The sequence below is a fragment of the Ambystoma mexicanum genome, chromosome 5p (assembly GCF_040938575.1).
Source record: "Ambystoma mexicanum isolate Mex_15411 chromosome 5p, UKY_AmexF1_1, whole genome shotgun sequence".
NCBI lineage: Eukaryota > Metazoa > Chordata > Amphibia > Caudata > Ambystomatidae > Ambystoma > Ambystoma mexicanum.
Genome location: NC_090930.1, coordinates 242,303,407 through 242,323,773, shown reverse-complemented (window position 1 = coordinate 242,323,773; position 20,367 = coordinate 242,303,407). Strand labels below are relative to the sequence as shown.

Below are 20,367 nucleotides of genomic sequence, written 5' to 3'. Positions count from 1 at the left end.
GGGTGACTGTTGTTGAGGACGCGGACCTGCCACTCAGCTCTAAAAGCTCCAAAGGATGAGAGAGCAGAACATGAACAGATTCATCCTGTCCAAGAGCCCCTGGAGTTGGTCTCACTGCATCTGGGGGACCATATTAGCCACAACTCTGTGTTCTGCCATATTGAACCTGTTGAAATGTATTTGCACTGTGTTCACCACACTTGTTCCAGAGGGACTCACCGGTGCTACTTTTGACACTCCATTGAACTCAAAACTACTGCTGCATCAGATCTGTTGAACTGATTTGCCACTGCATCATGGCAAGCTGAGCACATCTCCCGAGCTTGAACAATCTGCTTGTTGCTGAGGACCAAACTCTATCTTCTGCCTCTTTGAACCCTGCACCTGAACACCAAGATCACTTCATTTAACCGACAAACCTCGGCTCAAACCATTGGAGTATCATGCCACACACCAACCCGAACCAGTGGTTAACAAGGTCTCAAACTGCCTCGACTCCTGATATGACCCAGGTGAACCATTTAAACTGAACGACCTGGGTGCCATGCTCGAACCACACCTTCTGATTTGAACTGACTAGCTTGGAATTTGACTTAGCATGAATTATCGCAACCGAAACCTGGTTCGACCTGCACGATAACACAGCTCAAATCCTGGGACTACACTGTCGAACCACCTAAGAACACAGACAAGTATTATTGACTAATAACTGCTCCTTGGTCTATCCTTGGACTCCAGCGACCGGTTAGGTCACTTTTCCACTGTTTCCACTGAAAAACATATTGTTTTTTCAGTATGGTTGCTTATTGGCTTCTCATTCCCTGTTTCATTACCCAGAGTGCTGCATCTGTCTACATGTTGCATTTTCTGTGTTCTCGCTTATAGGGGATACATTTTCATAGTGTGTTTATAGTTATTATTACATTGGTGTTTTATTAAAAACTTCATATTTTCATAAAACCTTGACTGGACATTCCTTTTATTTTGGACTGAAAGTGCTTTGTTGTTTGGGTTGCTAGCAGGTCACTTCACACCCCTTTTAAGAGTATAGCCTTCCCTCAGCCCCCGTTACCACAAAATGCAAAGAAAGAATATCTCTTGGCTGTGCCTGTTTTACCTTTATGATTAGGATCAACGTGGGTTTGTAGAAGTGTGGGGGCTGAGTAGGCAGTTTAGCGACCACTCATCCTTATACATCTGCAGATCAGAAGTCATTTTGTCACACTGCTGTAAGCATAGGACCTCAGGGAAACACACAAAGGCCCATCATTAAGCAAGAGGCACACTGACATAATAGGAGACAGTGCACCATTAAAATTAGGTATGTCTTTTGGATATGCCAAATTGAATGCAAGGAAGGCATTGTGAAGCTTGAAGAATACTGAGGTAACATTGTACGGTGGAAAGGTTTAACCATGAGAACTTATTTTGTACTTTCACATTACACACCAGCCAGTAAACCTTAGCAGCTCACTGAATTCACTGCCTGGTGCTGCCAATCCACAGAGGCTGCAAAGCACAAGTTGAGATTGTGTGCAGAAAAAACAAAGCACGGCCTGCATTATTAATTGTGTGCGTTTAAAGCTTTCACTTCAATATGTTTCTAAAAGAACATCAGGACTTTTTGGAAATTACCGGGCGAACATTAAGATTGCCTGTGCCTAATTTTGGGAAGATGTTCTATTGAAGGTAAATGTGATTTTTTTTTCTTGAAACACAACTATCAGCTAGAAATGTGAACATTTGTTTTATCCGGCTTGCAGCATTTCTATTGTCCTTTAGAAAAGGCCGCCTCTCCAGACCTGCATAACATGCATACCATTCCTTCACACAATGGAGTTTAAACACAACATTTATTTTACTTTGCTTTGAGAATCTATTGGCTAGTGGGTGTCTCTTTTCCACTCATTTCACTCTGCACCATCTGAGGAAGTCTATGGGACTTTGAAAGCTAATGCGCTGTTCAATCTCTGAATAATATTCCTGTTGGTCCAATAGAAGGTATATAAACCTGCATTCTTTGTGTTAGCTACAAAAAAGAAAGATCATGATACAGGAACAATTCTTTTAATGGGTCTGAGTCGAAATCTGGAGAACAGGCAAGACTGTCAAGAGCAGTCAAAAATGAACAGTCATCATCTGACATCAGTTCAAAGATATTTAACATGATACTCAATTTTACTGCTTGAATCAATTAAGTAAACCAGGGATTTACTCACTACTGTGTTTGCTGCCTATACTATCAAGGAAAATGGTAAGCACAGATATTTAAAGTCCTTACAAACGGTTTGTTACATTTGAAATTATATTTTTTTGTTTTTATTTTATTTTTATCGGACATTTGTACAACGTTTATACATAAAGAAATCGAGTTCCAAAGCACCCACAGGGCAGAGGGAGACATCAAGACAATGGAATGTGAGGAGCAAAATAAATTACAGCATCGGTACTACTAGGCCTTGTGAACAATTGGATCATGCAATTACAGAGAGAGAAGGGACAGGGAAAACGGGTAAGTGCTAGAGGCTCCACAGAGGGGGAAGCTCCAGGGAACCTTTTGAAAACATAACAGGTAAGTGCCAGAGAGCCAGTCGCAAAGGCAACAGGTAAGTGCCAGGCAGTGACGACTAGATGTAGAGGGGTCTCCAGCCCATACAATAAGTGAAGGCATATGAGACAAAGACCAAGTAGTGCCCGAAGGCAAGTGCAAGGGGAGGGTGAATGCTGTGATCGGACAGAAGGCCTGGGCCCAGAAGGACACATAAGGGCCCAGGCCACAAATCACAGCGACTGTGGGGTTTAGTCTTGAGATGCTTGCAGCACTTCATGAGATCCGTCTCAGGACGGAGAGAAAGGGGAAGGCTGTTCCAGAGGAGGAAGACAGCTGAGGAAAGGGAACGGCTGCCCACTCTATGCTTAGAGAAACCCTTGACAAGCAGAAAGTTGGAGCCAGAAGATCAGAGGGATCTGGAAGGATAGTATTTACTCAGAGCAAGTTGCAGGTAGCATGGTCCCTGGCCCCAGACAGCCTTATGGATGATGCAGAGGGATTTAACTTTTATCTGGGGAGCCAGTGGAGAGACTTTAGGGCTGGAGAAATACGGTTACTGAGCTCAAGGCCAAGGATAAGTCTTGCAGCCCTATTCTGGATTAGCTGGAGGGGGCTGATTTGTGGTTGTATTGATGACCAAACATCAATTGCAACACGAATATAATCTGCAAGAGCAGATATTGAATGCCTTAACCCAATAGTTGCTGTTGGATAGTATGACCAAGTGACACAGTAAAATGTGTGTATTGTAGTCAGCCATGTGTAGGACATCTGCCTTAAAACCACATTATTCTCTAACACTATTTTCAGAAACTGGCCTTTGTTTCTATCACAAACTCAAGTATTTTATTTTGTGACGGAGTCAAGCATCTAAACCAAAATACCCTCAACAAAGCATACTATGTTCTTTGAAATAAATTGTATGTGTTTGTTTTTCAGTTTTCCGCCTATGAATATCTATTAGTTATACTAAAATGTGTTTTATTTATTTATTTGTTTATTCATTTGCAGAGCACACCAAACCCAAATGCATCTAGGTGCTGGTTACAGAAGGCACAGATACGTTTGACTTAGAGCAGTATCAATGTTAGTACATGTATAATTGTGGTTGCATGAGATCAGAAGGCATCTAGGCGCTGGTTACAGAAGGCGCAGTTATGTTTAATTTAGATCAGTAGCAATGTTAGTAACGGTACAATTGCGTTTGCATGAAATCCATTACATAAATCCCTTACATTGAATAAACTGATGAAAGGCTAGGTGGAGGTTACACATCTTGAGAGAAGAGCCAGGTATTGAGGCCTTTACGCAAGGAACAGAAAGAAGTTTTAGCTCTTAAGTGAGATGGTGGAGCATTCCAATATTCAGCTGCCAACACCGGGGAAGCTGTGACAGCCGGATTTTTGGAGTTTGACTCTAGGTATGGATAAACGGTGGGAGTGGGAGGCTCTGGTTTGTCTGTTAGTTTGAGATTTGATGATTTTGTTAGACAAGTATTTAGGGGCAATGGGTGCCAGGTATTTGTGTGTTAGTGTGAGTGTTTTGGAGTGAATTCGATCCTGGATAGGGAGCCAATGGGCATTTCTTATAACATAGGAGATAGGTTATTTTTTTGGGATGTTCAGTGGTGCTCTAAGGGCATTGTTTTGAATGACTTGTAGTTTTATTTTTATATTGCATGTAGTGGTTCCCTCAAAGTGCGAATTGCAATAGTCTAATCTAGAGACACTGAGGGCCCTGGCTAGAGTGAGGCAGCTGTTTGCGGAGAGGAAGGGTCTGCCTGCATTGATAATCCTAGTTGCGTAGCACAAGGATGAGGTTATGGCATTAACCTGTCTAGTTAGCATGAGGGCAGAGTCCAGATAGACTCCAAAGGTTTTAACTTCTTTAGAGAATGGGAAGAGTTGCCATCAATGGTCAAAGATGTGTAGGCACGGTCAAGTTTGTTTGGGAGCTTTTGGGATCCGATGAGCAGCAACTCAGTTTTCTCATTGCTCAAGCACAGGGAGTGCATGGCCCTCCATGCCTGGATATTTTGGTAAATTGTATTTAGTGAATTGGAATCAGTGTCATAATTGCATGTTCTGGGCATGAGGATCTGGGTGTCATCCGCGTAGTTAGTGTAGGAGATACCCATTGAGTCCAGGAGGTCAAATAGAGGCTTCATGAAAATATTGCAAAGCGTGGGTGAGACACAGGAGTCTTGGGGGACATTGCATGAGACTGGAGCTGGTGGGGCAGAGGCCGTAGGTGAGAAGACCCTCATGGTACAATTGGACTGGAAGGATTCAATCCAGGTTATGGCTTTCGGGGAGATGTGGGCAGCTGAAGCATGGTGATGGCAAAGGATTTTGTGATCCACCAGGTGGAGGGCCAGTGAAATGTAAGACTTGCCTAAATCCCTTTTCAATTTAGAAAAATACATTAAGGCCATTCTCTTCTAGAAACACCTTTATTCACAACAAATAAGGAACACCACTTGCCCAATAAGCTTTTTCAGCAATGGATGTGTCTTCCTTAAGTCTTAATACAGTGTTCCTATATAGTCAATGCTTACATGAGACCTTTTTCCTCTTTTTTGGAGTTTATCATCACGTTTCAGCTCTGTGCAGATGGTTGCCAGTTCCATATTCACCCATACAAAGGAGAAGGGAAATAAATTAACCTAGCTAATTACGTTTACCAAATCCAAGAGTGGATGACACACAGGTTCCCGCACGTGACCAACAGCAAAATGGAGATGCTGATCTAGGGACCCAGCAAGATCAAATGCCAACCCACTACACCAGAGGACATTGTTAGAAATCTTGGAGTAGTCTTCTGTTTAACACAGAAGTAGGGGCAGTTGCCAGAAATGTGCATTATTACACTCACAAACCCAGATGCATACTCCCTCTCCTAGATTTCCCCAAAAAAGTTTGAAGTACTTCAATTGGAACACCCAATATATGGATACACTGTACTGCCCACTGAAACAACTACAACTAGTCCAGAACAGAGCAGGCAGAATGATGTTGGGTCGGAAAGAAATGAACATATCTCCCCAGGTCTCCTGCACCTCCAATGGTTCCTGCTATGGCGAACAGGTATATTTAAACCCCTCTGGAATGTACATAGGATAATCTAGCACTACAGGGCAAAATACATCAACCAAAATCTAACATGGTAATCTCCTGCATCAAACCTTAAGTCTGCTCTATCTACAGAAATACAAACATAAAAGAAGAGAAGGCATTCAATTGGACATGTCATTATCATTAAACTGGAACACTGATTCCCCAGGCATGAGCTGCCAGGTAAAGTACTTCATAACATCTAAAAATCCCTGCTGTTTCAGAAATCAATCCTGATCTCTCAATACCTATCCCCAACCATGGTCCAGTGCCGCTACTACCGCAAATCTCTGAGGATATTAATGACTACTCCTGAATTATGGCCAGTCTCCAAACCCTTCACTTACCTTGTCCTTCTCTGTAAGAAGACAAGCCAGGAATACAACAGACCTTGATGGCATAGAAGGACATCAGGTAATGTTCCAAACCTCTGAAGCCATTGCATCAAGGAGGTACCAGTTGATTCTGAAAATTGGAATGCCCTGCCAACGTTCCTCTACGCCATGAGACACTCAAGAAGGCAACCTCTGAACCTGCAGTGTATGTGATGTTACCTTCCTTTGTCTACCTTCCTTATTCCCCTATGTACTCCTTCTTGGCACCATGAAGCAATTTCCTTGCATGATCTCTCTGTAAAAAATACCAAATAAACAAAATGCAAAACTAAATCAACTATGTCAAACTCCAGTAGGACATTCCGTTATCAGATCACCACAAGACCCAACAATGACCCCTAAAAGATCTAAAGAGGACAAACACACACCTCCACCCATGACAAACACACTCAACAATGATCCGAAATACAATAAACAACTTACCAGACCAGTCTCAGTGTAGGGAAAGAGACACCATAATCCCTAGCCATGTTTCCCCATTTCATTATCTAGGTTTCAAAAGATAAAGGCTCTGGAACTAAGGACACTTTCAAAAAACAATGTGACGTCAGCGTGCTGAAAAAGGCAGACATTAAGGTAATGCTCATTTAAATGTACTTGAAAAGAAATGTACAACTAAGCAAAAGTAGAGAATTGATTAATGGTCAAAACCTTAAGTGAGAACATCTTCCATCATTTATATATGAGAAACTTTGTTGCCTTTCAGCTGGGGGAGATTGACTGGGGCATTTGGCTGTGATATGTTCACTTTTTGCTGTATGCATATTAGTACTACTACACGCTTGCAAATCAACAAGCATACTAAGTTTCTGGAATCCCATTAACGCACAAGTAGATTTAGAGCAGCCATTAATATAGAACAATCTATTTTAATTCACTATGATGGTTTGGACGCGGGGGCAAAACTCATCAATGAGAGAAACCTCATCAAGACCAAAGCAAACACATTCACATACATGCTGGTACAATAACTTACATTCCTTTAATCAGTGTTTACATATGCAATTACAAAATGTATGTTTGAAAACAAAATGAAGCTATCCAGTCATTTGAAACTGAATCACCACTATTCAAGGAATGGTTTATCCTCTATGTAAAACTGCTCAATGACCTTAAAACTAATCACTCACATCATTCTTCTGTTGTATCTATATATGCTTAGCTGATTGTGTAGCACTTTAGTGGAGTAGGTTTTGGTGAAGGCCATTGCACGGAGCCTGGTTCATTGCTTGTGCTATCATTGAAAGTGCTGGGGAGCGGAATCTGCTATCAGATCATATGATAGCTCTTCATGTATCATTTGCTACAGCTGTTACAAGCCCAGCTATGCCTGAGCAGGGCAACGAGAGGATATCTTGCCTTCAGCAATCAACGTTTGCATTCCCCGGCTTTCAGGTAACAATTTCCCTGGGACCTGTAGTCATAGTTAATCTTGGATCGTTAATGAAATAAACTGCACTTCAATATTTCTGGAAGAAAATCCCAGGTCCTTAAAAGTGGTTTACCAGTGGGAGAGGGTCCAGTCAACATCCTTGAATGCTGCTAGTGCGGTTAGAGACAGGACATTAAAGATGCACTTTACACCGATGCCTCAGTAGCATGCCTTGTAAAGCAGTCGACCCTTTGTTGCATGATCAAGAATGCACACGTTACAATGGCCTCGTCCTAGTGCTTGAATTGATCGGCTCCAACAATCGTTTGGGTGTTGGCCAACTCATTGGTAGAGAGTATTCTCTTACCTCTTGGACTGTTGAGTGGAGCATCAGACGCTCTGCCACCGTCTCCACATGGTCTCTGATCAAATGAAAGGCACTGGTCGCCTGTGCCAGCGATGACATCAACGTTCTTTGCCAAGTCTTTCACTTCATTCAGAGACTTCAACCTGTAGATTCTCCGGGTGTTCGTGTCAGACATGTAAAGTGTTTCAAACACTGGGTCCACAGCCAGATAATATTTGTGAGCTGGGCTGGTGCTAAGTGTGAAAGCCAAATGAAATATGTTAGTTTGTCCTCACATATACAAGATGTTATACATTTGCATACATTTTATGCTGGAGAGCACTAATTTCAACACTAGTTACATGCATATTAGTGGAGACATTCAAGTAAGCTAAATATAGAACATTAAATGTACAAAATTTAATTGAAAATATATCACATTTTATGTGCATGGCCTTACCACCGAATTCAATGATTTTGAGTTGTTGCATAGACATCCTTGAACCCAACCTAGAAGCTGCATGTATTAAATTGCTGATGGTGAATTGTATTTGCATTTTTTATTTAATGTTGCTAGAGGCTGCGGCTAGTGCTTCTGTCAGAAAACCTATACAATATTTACCACGTAGAATCGAGTATTCATGTAAAAAGGGTGTGCGTTTTATGAGTAGTCTTAAGAGTTTTAATATCGTTGCTGAACATACTATGCATTTGCTGGAATGTATATTATTTATAAAGGTATATAGGGGATGCTGTTGTTCCAAGGGATGCGGGTACTGACGTTGGACCAGCTAATCTTCCTGTTTTACATCCGAGCGGACTGGGTCAGGTGGGGTGGGAGAAAACAATTCACCACGAACCACACACAGTCAGGGCAGGGGCAGACACAATCAATCAACCTTTTAGTCATCAATCTGTCCAATTACCACCTCACCAATGCTGACATTACTGTCCTTTTAAAGGAGGTCTTGGCTTTGTCCCACTGCTGCCCATGACCCCTTCCAGATAAGAATTGAAATTATTCAATTCCTGTAACCATATTTTGGGAAGGAGAGATTGAAGATCCTGTGACCGGAGGGTTGAGGAAACCTTCAAGATTCCATCCCCTTCAACAAACTATTGAGACAGAATTGAATACATTTAAGAGAGTCCTCATGAAAAACAAAACAGAAAAAGATAGGAGGTATAAAGTCATCTCAGAAAGTTAGAACCTTCCTAAATAAATGCTGATATACTATTAAAAACCAGCAGCCAAAAGTGGACGTATAGTTATAGTGAATGCATCAGATCATGACAAAATGATCACTAATCTTCCTAATGAAATAGACATCTGTGGGTGATTAGCACACAATCCAGACCCACACTTTGATTGATCGCATCATTTAAGAGGCTTAACATTCAAGCGTATATTACACAAAAAGAGGTTGAATTCCTTACTCAGAAAAGACCAGGAATACTATGTATTACAAAACATATAAAAGGACACTACACCACCACCAGGAAAGGCCATAGTATTCGTAATGCATTTAATTCTGAACCCCTAACCGCACTTTGTTGACTTCTTTCTTAAAAATAAGGTACCCCAAATGCGGTCATATATAAAGGATTATAGAGTAATGCTGAATTTGTTCAAAGAGATCCACTTCAGAGATGTGTTACTTTAAACATAGAAGCCCTGTACACCAGCATGCATTAATGGGAAACATTGTTGGTTATGGAGAAAAAATCCTTCAAAAAATGAAATACATTGTTGGAGATACCAACACATTGTATAATGCAGTTTGGGAGAACTTGCATTGACAAGAAAATGTTTCTTATATCAAAACAAAGTCTCTGAGCAAATCTCTAGTAAAGCTATGCATGCAATATTGTCCCAACTCTAGCTAATCTCTAAGTGATTCAATTTGAGCAATTCTATATCTTCTAATGTACATAACTAGTAGCACAGAAACCATTCATTAGAATTAAAAAGAACATGATGCAGAACTAATACTAGAGTATTCAGAATACACAAGGAGCGTCATTTATTGCTGCTCTTAGGCAGTTTGACCCGTGAATACTCCATGAAAATGTAGTATTCGGTCAATATCTTGGATATGGATGTGATTGCTCCACTCTTATGAAATTTGAGCATCAGGATGCAGATTTAACTTTATGTCTCTCAGCGAGGGGTTACCCAAATCATATGCTCAGAAAAGCATGTAGGGGAGCGAATCGTACCTTGCGATAATACATTACAGCAACATGGTAGACCAAACAATCTAGAAATGTGATTACAGCGGTTCTACTCAGTATTTCATCAAGTCAAAAGACCTATTTTTAAAAGTATGGCCGATTCTGAATGTGAGCACACCAAAAACAAGATTTGCAGTTCAGATGTAGACAGAACCAGAAACCAATCAACCCCTGAACTGAGTGTAGCATTTTGAGCTAAGGGGGACCACTTTTTTGATAGGGGCTTGTGGGATGTGGTCGGAACTAGGTAAACAAATGAGTTTCCCAAGACAAGCTACCTGTTGGTGTCACACTATTTGGCTAATATATATAGCCCAATAGTGTGGCATCAACAGGTAGCTTGTCTTGGGAAACTCTTTGGTTGACCCATGAACTGAGACATTTTCTATATTTTTTTTTTTGTTTGCTTGTTAGGTGCTTATACAGGAAGTAAATACTGTTTCAAAGCGCCCACAGGGCAACAGGGAGGGGACAAGGGGAAGTAACAACGATCAAGTAAATACAAAATATTAAATACATGGGGGGGCAAACCTACTATGCCCTGTGAGTGTTCAGAACATACACATATTCGCTGCTAAAACTATTCTTTAATTTGTAGTATAGAAGCTGTAGTTAGACAGCTGTGCACACTCAGATGAGGGAAGAATAAAGTGTTAACATACCTGTCTGAATGTACAGTTAGAGAGGAGTTTTGAAAGAATATTGTACAGCTTGGCTATCCCTAGTAGGTAGGAAACACACCACCAAGTTCTAGGGTACTTTTTTAATTAGGGAAAGCATAGCTTTTCTGTTAGTGATTTCTAAGGAGTAATGTATTCAAAGGTGCTCCCTTTTTTGTCTGACATGGGCTATTTATTGAGGTATTGGTGTACACAGTACTGGATAAGGCTGTTTTAAAAGGGTTTTGATATGGACTTTAGATGACATTGAGGGCGCACCTTGCCGATAAAGGAGGTGTCTGTTTGGAGCAACTACAAAATCTTGGTTCATGGCAATCATTTTGATTTCTGGGTATAAGGCTTTTAGAGGCAAGGGCTCCTGTAGGGAAAAGGAGCAGAAACAATGAAGCAATGAGACAGGGGGCGGATAGAGCTATACACACGAGGGCTATTCCATGGGTAGAATAATGATAGGATGAATATCAAAATGGTTAATGTGTACATGGACAACCATCCAACAAGGAAATGGCAGGAGCTTAGCGAGGATCCGGGTACATAATAGTGCATAAGCGGCAAAGTTCATTACTTTATTGAGAAGTAGCAGCAGGGAGGCCCACAAGTAGATAGGAGCAGTAATTCAATTGGCTGAGAACAAGGGCAGAAATAAATGTTTCAGTGGCGTGATAGCCAAGGTGTGAGTGGATGTTCAAGATGTTCCAGATGTGAAGGAAGTTCATGTAGCCATAAGCGGCAAAGTTCATTACTTTATTGAGAAGTAGCAGCAGGGAGGCCCACAAGTAGATAGGAGCAGTAATTCAATTGGCTGAGAACAAGGGCAGAAATAAATGTTTCAGTGGTGTGATAGCCAAGGTGTGAGTGGATGTTCAAGATGTTCCAGATGTGAAGGAAGTTCATGTAGCCATTTTGTCAGTCAAAGTGTAACTTGAGGTCACTGTCAAAGAGGACCCCAAGCCTTACACGCCCTGAGGGATGGCAAGGAGGTCATGGGAAATCATTTGGGGAACATGAGGAGGGGATTTTTTTTGAGGATTTGAGAGTAAGACACCGAAGTGCCATCCAGTGGCACAGAGACAGTCAGTTCTGTATGAAGATAGTTTAGCAGTGAATGAGTGATTGGCATCAGCAAATGCATGACACGAAAAACAAAACGAGGCGCTTGGCTTGCCAAATCAGGTGGTGTAGGTGATGAAATGCGTGGTTCAGGGAGAGTAGATGGTAGCACTCCCACTGGCAGAGAAATGAAAGTGTACCTGGTACGTTTCCACAAGAAGAGCGATTTGTGTGAAAGAAATGCAACCAATGAATGAATGTTTGTGTCGGAGAGGTTGAGGAAGAGGAGCCAATAGTATCAGAGGAGGTTGAGTACAGAGTAGAGCCATGACTAGTGGGCAGAGGTGAGGGAGTTGTGGGTATGTATTAGTTCAGTCTTCATGGCATGACTGATATGACAACCAGATCACATATGTCATTGGTCCCTGGGTAGTCAGTGATTCCAATTGATGCTTTCCAAGGTTTTATATTATTGCACATGGCGATGGCATGGCAAATAGGTTGCAGAGTTCTTGGGCTAAGCAGAGGGCCTTTGGAGAATAAAAGGGACTGTTTCTACCGTTTAGCAGGAGGAGCAGATCCCAACCGCAAGAGAGATATAGAACCAATGGAAGCGGTAAGAGCAGTTAACGGTTAATGTGCCTTTATTGTGTATGGTGCAAAGTGTTCAGTGCACGAACATCATGGATTGGATGTTCTGAGTATGGTTTGTTCAAAGGGCGGGACTTTGCATTCGCACATGTTGTAACGTTTCCTGTACAACTTTGCAAACTCCACAAAGGTATGACGTTGTTTGCAGGTGCCATCAAATACTTGCAAATTGGAATGTGTGGGTATTTAAAAGTATACATTTGCTAGAACAGTGCAATACAAGGTGATCCAGAGATATTGCATGTTCCCCTTCCACAAACCTGTAGAACTGAAGAACACATGTTGCTAACACATTATATCCACCAGACTATGTATGTGGGTGCAGGGAAATATTCACACAAACACTATCTGCTAAAACTATTTCTCACAACTCAATTACTTTCTGGTAAAAACTATGATATAGAAGAGCATGTCATGTACTGCAGGCAGCAAAGGAAAGACAGACAGTACTCCACTTCCTGTTTTCCTTGTGTGGCTGGCCTGAAAGTCATTATTCATTGCATCCAAATGGCTGAAAGAATCTGCATGTATCTTCGGTCTGCGGTATAATCCTCACATGTAACTACTAATTACTTTTAATACAATTAATTGATACATTTACAGTGCCCCTTGTGATACCCTTTTGTGAGATATGGCTGGTGGGATTGGAGCAGGTCAAGCAACAAACATGTTCATGCAATTATATATTGTCTTTGCAATGCAATATTTGTTTGTGTGTTTTGTTTAGTACTAAATGTACTTTATCAAGTAATAAACTGCACACATATAGTTTTCCATCTTAGTTATCACTTCTCACAACTGTATTTTTGTGAGCTGCTTCATTCACATACATGTGCATGGGCACACATTTCCTCTGCTGAATGAATGATGCAGGCAACGACGGCCATTCTCAATGTAACTTGAACAAAGGTGCTGGTAACCAATACAATGAAATACTAGTCCAGTAGTGGCCAGCATAATTACCTAAAATGTTTGTAGAGTTCAATCAATAGAAAAAAAGGTTGGCAGAAACCTCCATTATTTCAAACAAACATTTAATTTGAGAGATGATGCAATTATTAGCAGACATACTGTGGTTAGCAATTTAATAGAGAGTGAGTGTCCTAGCCCAGATCAATGCTTTCCTTCAGAGCCAACTGCCATTGCAAGTCGCACTCCACGCCATTATAGTCAACCTACAGGATGAAGAGAATGTGCCAGCATCCATTCCCTCAATGGCCCCAATCTTCAATAACTCTAACTTCAATCCATATAGCTCACTATAAAGCAGCCCTTTTTCAATCCACAGTAGATTTATCCATTCTCTCCAACTGTCCTCCTATGGCTGCCCTGCCGCATGAGTGCTGTCAACACAATGATTTCTAGATACCGGTAATGGGACAAATAATCTAGGACATGGAGAAGTGGGATGTTGCCAAGTGGATTTCCTAGTCGTTAGGAAATGCCAGCTAAATATTGTCAAGCATCACTGTTGGTTTTGGTAACGTATTCTTCCTGAACGGAGTGCGTATTCCCTAGTAGGGGTCCTGAATTCAGTGTTCCCGGAACCCAAGCTGCACTTGACTGCTCACGCCACCAAATATGCAAGTAAGAAATGGTGAGGATCACACCTGCACTTGAGAGATATATAAATGTCATGTATGACTTTAGAGGGTGCGAGAGAGAATTACAACCCCGGCACTGGGTTGAGTATAATAAGTATAATAAGGACAACAAAGAGGCTTCACAGATTGTGGACACTTTGTTTGTCCTTCCTGTGCAAAAGTGACATGGACTAGCAGATCACTCTGGATTGCTCACTTTGAGGTGAAGGGTAAAACCGTTTTTAACATGGCCACCTTATTCTGTCATAGAACTGATGGTAGAATGGATTGATTCTAAGAGCATCTACCACTGGTTGAGAACCACTTGGCTCAAGCATTTTGGTCTATACCACTACTAGTTTGTATGGGTAGAGGAGGTGAATGGGTGTACCAATTGTAAACATATGAAGTGACAGACATCCACAATTAGAAAAACCCATGTCACAGCTGCCATCCTGGACAAAATGGGTCATCTAGGAAGCTGAACACATCAGTATGCTCGAGAAGTCTAGACACAAATCCAAATCTTGCACAAATTTCAATTTAGAGGAAAGTCTGTTTCAGTGTTTCTCGGGCAAAGGCACCCTGAGCTGCTGGTGGCCCTGCACATGTCAATGCATTTACCCATTGGGTATCCTTGCACAATTTTCGACAGGACAACATGTTACACATTATCCTGTTGCTTTTGTAGAGAATTGGGTTTATTGTTTGGATAGGACATTGGTGGTGATTTTTAGAGTTCCCCCTTCAATGCATTTAGTTGTGCTCACAAGATCAAATGCACATGTATTGAGATGTCCATTCCAATTACAATTAAGGGCACAATTGTATTTTTTTGTTGTTGTAATCACACTAGTGTCTGAAATGATGGATGTGTCAAAGAAAAGCAGACTAACAGGGTCAACTCCAGGAAGTTTTGTGATCTATGGCAAGTTCTGCTTTAGTCATGCATTTCTGTCCAATAAGCCTAGTTACCTAATACCTTAATGAGAAAAGATTTTCATTTTTCCGAAGATATGTGTTGCAGTTTTAATTGACCACACTTCTGAAAGGTCACCAACACGCATGCCAATCTGAAAGAAAATATTCCCCTAGTGTAGTTATTAACTCCAGATTCATAGCACGCATTTCCCAACGGGCTTCCCAGTTTTATGTGGATGCAAAGTGCACCGAGAAATTACAATCATGAAAAGGCGAAGAAAAGTCTCATTTCAAAATCTGCATTACATTTCAGAGAGGACGTTTGATGAGATAAGCAAGAAAGAGAGACATGTTCTATTCTAATTGGATCGTAAATGAAGCAACTGGTTGTTATTCCATCACAGTCGTACATTGTGCTTGAATGTGGAGTATGCATTATGGAAATTGATGATTTCTTTAACGTTGACGCCAGCGTGTGAGAACTGATGCCAGAACAAGCTATGTATTTGTTAAGGATTGCTACCAGACAAGTTCATCTTTATATTAATGATGAGTGCCAGATATGTATATCTACATATGGAAAATTTCAGCCCAGTATGCATATCTATATATTGAAAATTGCCACCATACAGGTCTAGCTATATATGTTCTTAAATACCTCGAATATGACTCAAAAAATAAATGTTTTAGATTTAAATCTGTGCAAAAGTCATGTCAATGGTTTAAGCAAAACCAAGGAGGTGATGGCTGGAAGGTTTCGCATTAATTTTAAACTGGCATCGCTTTGGGCAACCCCCCAGATATTCTTCACCGGCCAAGCCTTTACAGAAAGTGGTAAAACCATGCAATTCAGGCTTGGTCCCACCCCAAAAGGGGCAGACCAGCCCAAAATGTTATGCTTGGCCACAACACTTCTGCACGAATCCCCCAAGTATCCCCAGACATGTTTCAGCTTAATTGGGCCTCATCAGTGAGGAGTAGCTTGGGTCTCTAGGCTCAGCAGGCTCAGGACCCACATCTGGGCATACCAGTCACACTCCGGGTGACTATAGCTAAACAAAAGTGATAATGGCTCGAAGGTGTAGAATTAATCTTAACCTCAGGCATTGCTCTGGACAACCCTCCAGACTATTGTTCTTCACCTGCCAAGCCATTACAGAAAGGGGAAGACCATATTCATCCAGGCTTGGTCCCAGCCCAATATGTGAATGGTTTAAGACAAAGGTCTTCAAAATACATGTGTGGATGTGGTTATACTGGACATATGAATATGGCATGCCTAAAATGATTCTTAAGGGTCAACAATAACACGCCTGAGAATGCGCTTATAGAGACGTGGGACATATAGACGACGTGAACTTGAAAACAACATATTATCTTGAATGCTAAAAGAGATAGCGTGTACATAGGTGGACTGGCCTATAGGGAACTCTGGAGATTTCCCGGTAGGCCTCTCAACCCTGTGCCTCTTTTGTGTGGTAGTTCCAAATGGTCCCATAAGAATAGGATTGGGATTTCTGAAAAGGTCCATTATGAGGCTACTTTTAAAATGATTTCCAGGGCCGCCTTTGGTTCCCAGTCCACCTCCTGGTGTGTAAAGTGGGGTAGAGCTCTGGATGCAAGCTCAGGGAAGAGATGCTATCTGGTGGCTAGGCTACACACTTAGGAACCATGGATGGAAAACCAAATGTGCACTGGAAGCACAGAAACGATAGACTGTATTCTTGAACTCTGAGCACAATTCAGTCATTACTAAAAGGAGCACATCTTACAGCAACGGCCTTGCTGTAAAACCCAATGAAAGAGAAGAAAACAACCACCCAGGTGTTACACAGTGTATTTCCTCAATTGCATGGAGGTGTTTCCCCAAATACAGCACTGTCATCAGAACCAGCGTGTTCCCCCATTATGAAAGGAGGCAATGAAACACACTCAAATTACGTCAGTGTGGTGGGAATCCGCCCACCCCTACTCCCACCACACCAGTCAATTTTATAAAGTAATCGACTACACAAATATGGCTCTGCATTTCAGTTATGACTTTCTGTGAGAAACTACATGCATGTACAAGTGTGATGAGACAGGTTTTATTGCTACTGATTTCCTTTGGGCGTAGATGGTTAGCAACTTACCTTCACATTGGCTATAGCTCGTTTTTGATTATATGTTTTGTCCACACCCACACTGAATTAAGTTTGAAAATGAGCTGTAGGCAGGAGTATGGGTCTATTTCTGAATGCTTTTTATTTTATCTATGTTATGAATTTGACAAAAGTTAATTTATGGTATTGATATAGATGAACATGTGATATGCTATTTTCCATAGACTAAATGGAAATACGAAAGGGGACATCCCGCCTGTTGATACCTGGACAAATGGTAAAATGAGTAAAATATTAGACTACATGCTTGTCTCCGAAAATTTGTTAGCAAGGATGTTGAGTTTCAGCGTAATGCCAGCCGTGCATAGCGATCTTGATCCAATTATTGCATCGGTCTCGCGCTGGACGACAAAGAAAAAAAATGGTGTGGGACACAAAGGTCAAACTAGAAACAGGTCGAAATCTCCTGAGGCTGAAAAGTAATGACCTAGACACTGTACTACAAAACCTGGACAAATGGCAAATTAAGGAAAACATGTCTGTAGAATATGATGTGACTCAACAGAATTTTAAAGAAAATACTGGTAGATATACAAAACCAATATTCAAGAATATGCATGCATATGACATAGAAATAATGGCACACAAAAAAACAATTGCGGAAAGATCAAAACGCATTAAAAAAAATCAGAACCACCAAGAAAAAAGAGAATTGATACGAAAAAGAAAACTAAAATATAAAAACTGGTAAAAGTCACATAAAACATCACTACTACAACACGATGCCGAATGCATGAAGAAAGCTTTGCAAAATACAAACAGCAGAAACCTATGGGACCTGTTAAATGGGAAACAATCAGCTTTATGTCTCTTAAAACCCATCTCAGAAACTACTTGGACCAACCATTTTGCAAAATTGTTCAATGAATCAAAGCAACCCTTTCCATTAAACAACAAACAAGATGAATCTGCTGCAGAATGGAATATCAAGTTTGACAACGAAGACATACAGATTCTGATTAAAAAGAATGCAAGCACTTCACGGGCCCCTGGCCCCGATGGCTTATCTAATGCAGTGTTGAAACCAGACCCAGAAAAATGGTCCAAATACTGCGAGATGCTCTTCAATAGGGTTGTCGACCTTGGAAAAATCCCCAAATCATGGAAGTCGGCTATCATTGTCCCGATTTTTAAAAAAGGGACCCGTATGGAGCCGAATAACTATCGACCAATCGCTTTGCTGAACTGTGTTGGAAAGATTTGTGCTTCGCTCCTATTAATATAATACATCTAAAAAAATGGATTAAAGATGCAAATGCTTATGACAAACGCCAATCCGGCTTCGTCAAACAAGTAGGTTGTAGCTTGAATCTTCTACTTTTAGGATTGATGAACGAAAGAGCTCTCACAAGCAAACAAAAACTGTACATGGCAGCTACACTCCAATACATCAAAAAGAATCAAATTGGATAAAAGTGGCAATCTATCGAAAGAAATTATGACAACGAAAGGCCTGAAACAAGGCTGTCCATTGGCGGCCACTCTCTTTTGCTTTTATATTGAAGACATACAACTTTCCCTCGATAACAAAAGATCTTTTCCGCCAAGAATAAATGGTAGACCAGTTGGTCATCTATTATACGCAGATGATCTAATCATATTAGATCACACTCAAGTTGGCCTACAAAGAGCCATAGCCCAGGCTGAAAAATATGTCACTGATAATGACTTAGAAATAAATGCGGAAATGTCTGAAATCCTATTATTAGGCAATAGAATATGGAAAACGAGCAAAGGCGCCAAATGGAACATGAACAACAAGCAAATAGAGCTAGGTAGTAAAATAAGATACCTAGGTGTACAACTAAGCAGAACAAGGAACGAAGAGCCTTGGAAAAAGATGCTAAAGATGAAAACAAAACAACTAACTGCGCAAGCGAACATTATCAATAAATGATACGGCAAGTTCTCCCTCCAACCTGTAATCACATTCTACATGCTTAAAGCAATACCAACATTAATATACAGCGGAGAGAATTGCATGAACATTGGAGAAGATTTTTGGAATGCCCTGGAAGGGCTATTCTGGAAAACCATTCTACCAATACCGAAAGCCACTCCAATGATTGTGATTCGCAATTAACTTGGCTTAACAGCCTTATATGCACACATTATATATAATAAGCTTGTGCTTTACAGAAAGTCTATTATTAGCGCAACACCACCACATTTTGAGGTGCTACGTGAAAATAACAACAAAAAAGGTAGTTGAAGACTGGAAAAAAGAGTGTGACCAGATGCTTGAAGACTTGGGCCTTGATGCAAGCGTTCTAGCAGAAAACCCAAATTTGGTTAAAAGAATGATATGGGCTGAGGATTGGTCTAAAACTGAAATAAAAAGAGCAACATCAAAGACTCATACACTTCTAAAAACAAACTGTGGAGTGATGTCTATAACACCTGAATATCTGAGAAAACTTCGAAACTGCAAACAGAGAGATCTATTGCTGCGCTTCAGACTAAATGTCCTGCATAGCAAAACAACCATGGCGAGAAATAGTAAAGAACCAGCATGTACAAAATGCAGACTATGCAAACAAAAAGAAGAATCCCTAAGTCATCTGGTATTGTTCTGCATAAAACTGAGAGATGCAAGACATATATATCTCAGGTGTAACATTGTAGATCTATGCGGCCTAGACTAGAACAATTATTTAAAGTGTTAGAACAATCTGTGAAAATTAGAAATACCAAAAGTTGATAAACTAAGCAAAATCAACCAAAACTCTGCTAGACAAGATTCAAATGTTTTATTTGATTTAGTGTTACAGTTACATCGATTATTGTTTGCATGTGATTTGGCTGTCTTTGTTTGGTGTGTATGATCGTTTAAAACTAAAATTGTAGACTGTGAAAGGTTTGTAATAAATCATATACACTTAATTAAAAAAATCATTTTATAAGGTTTATTTTTTACCACATGACACTGATAAATACACATAAATGTTTGCTAAGGAGACACTGAGCAATGATGCAGAATGGTGTGGGAGAAACGGCAGGCTTTCTTAAAGTAGTTAAGGCCCTTTGCTGACTAAGGCTGAACAAACTTCTGCAAAAGAGTCCAGTGAAACTGTATTTGTACATTTGTGTGGACGCATTTGGGGTTGCAAACCAGCCTCTCTACACTTCCTAAAATCACACCTATGCCCCAGCTGCTTCCCACTGGCTCCTCACTCCCCCATGCGACCCAAAGAATAACTGAACTTTTAAAATCAATGTTCAGAGCAAGAGCCCAGTAGGGCAGTGAGACATGTTGCGGATGCCAAGAGCCTAGCGTCCATTGCAGGGCGATAATGCATACCTCTGGA

The 20,367-nt window shown here is 40.8% G+C and overlaps 1 protein-coding gene across 4 annotated transcripts in view; it reads right to left on the bottom strand.

Annotated features, from left to right (window-relative positions):
- Positions 1-20,367, bottom strand: part of TENM1 (teneurin transmembrane protein 1) — a 2,006,416-nt gene that overhangs the window by 337,383 nt on the left and 1,648,666 nt on the right. For all 4 annotated transcript variants that reach the window (XM_069612654.1, XM_069612656.1, XM_069612655.1 and 1 more), the window contains one exon: positions 7,799-8,031. In XM_069612654.1, the coding sequence (XP_069468755.1) occupies positions 7,799-8,031 (233 nt within the window). The remainder of the gene's footprint in view (positions 1-7,798; positions 8,032-20,367) is intronic.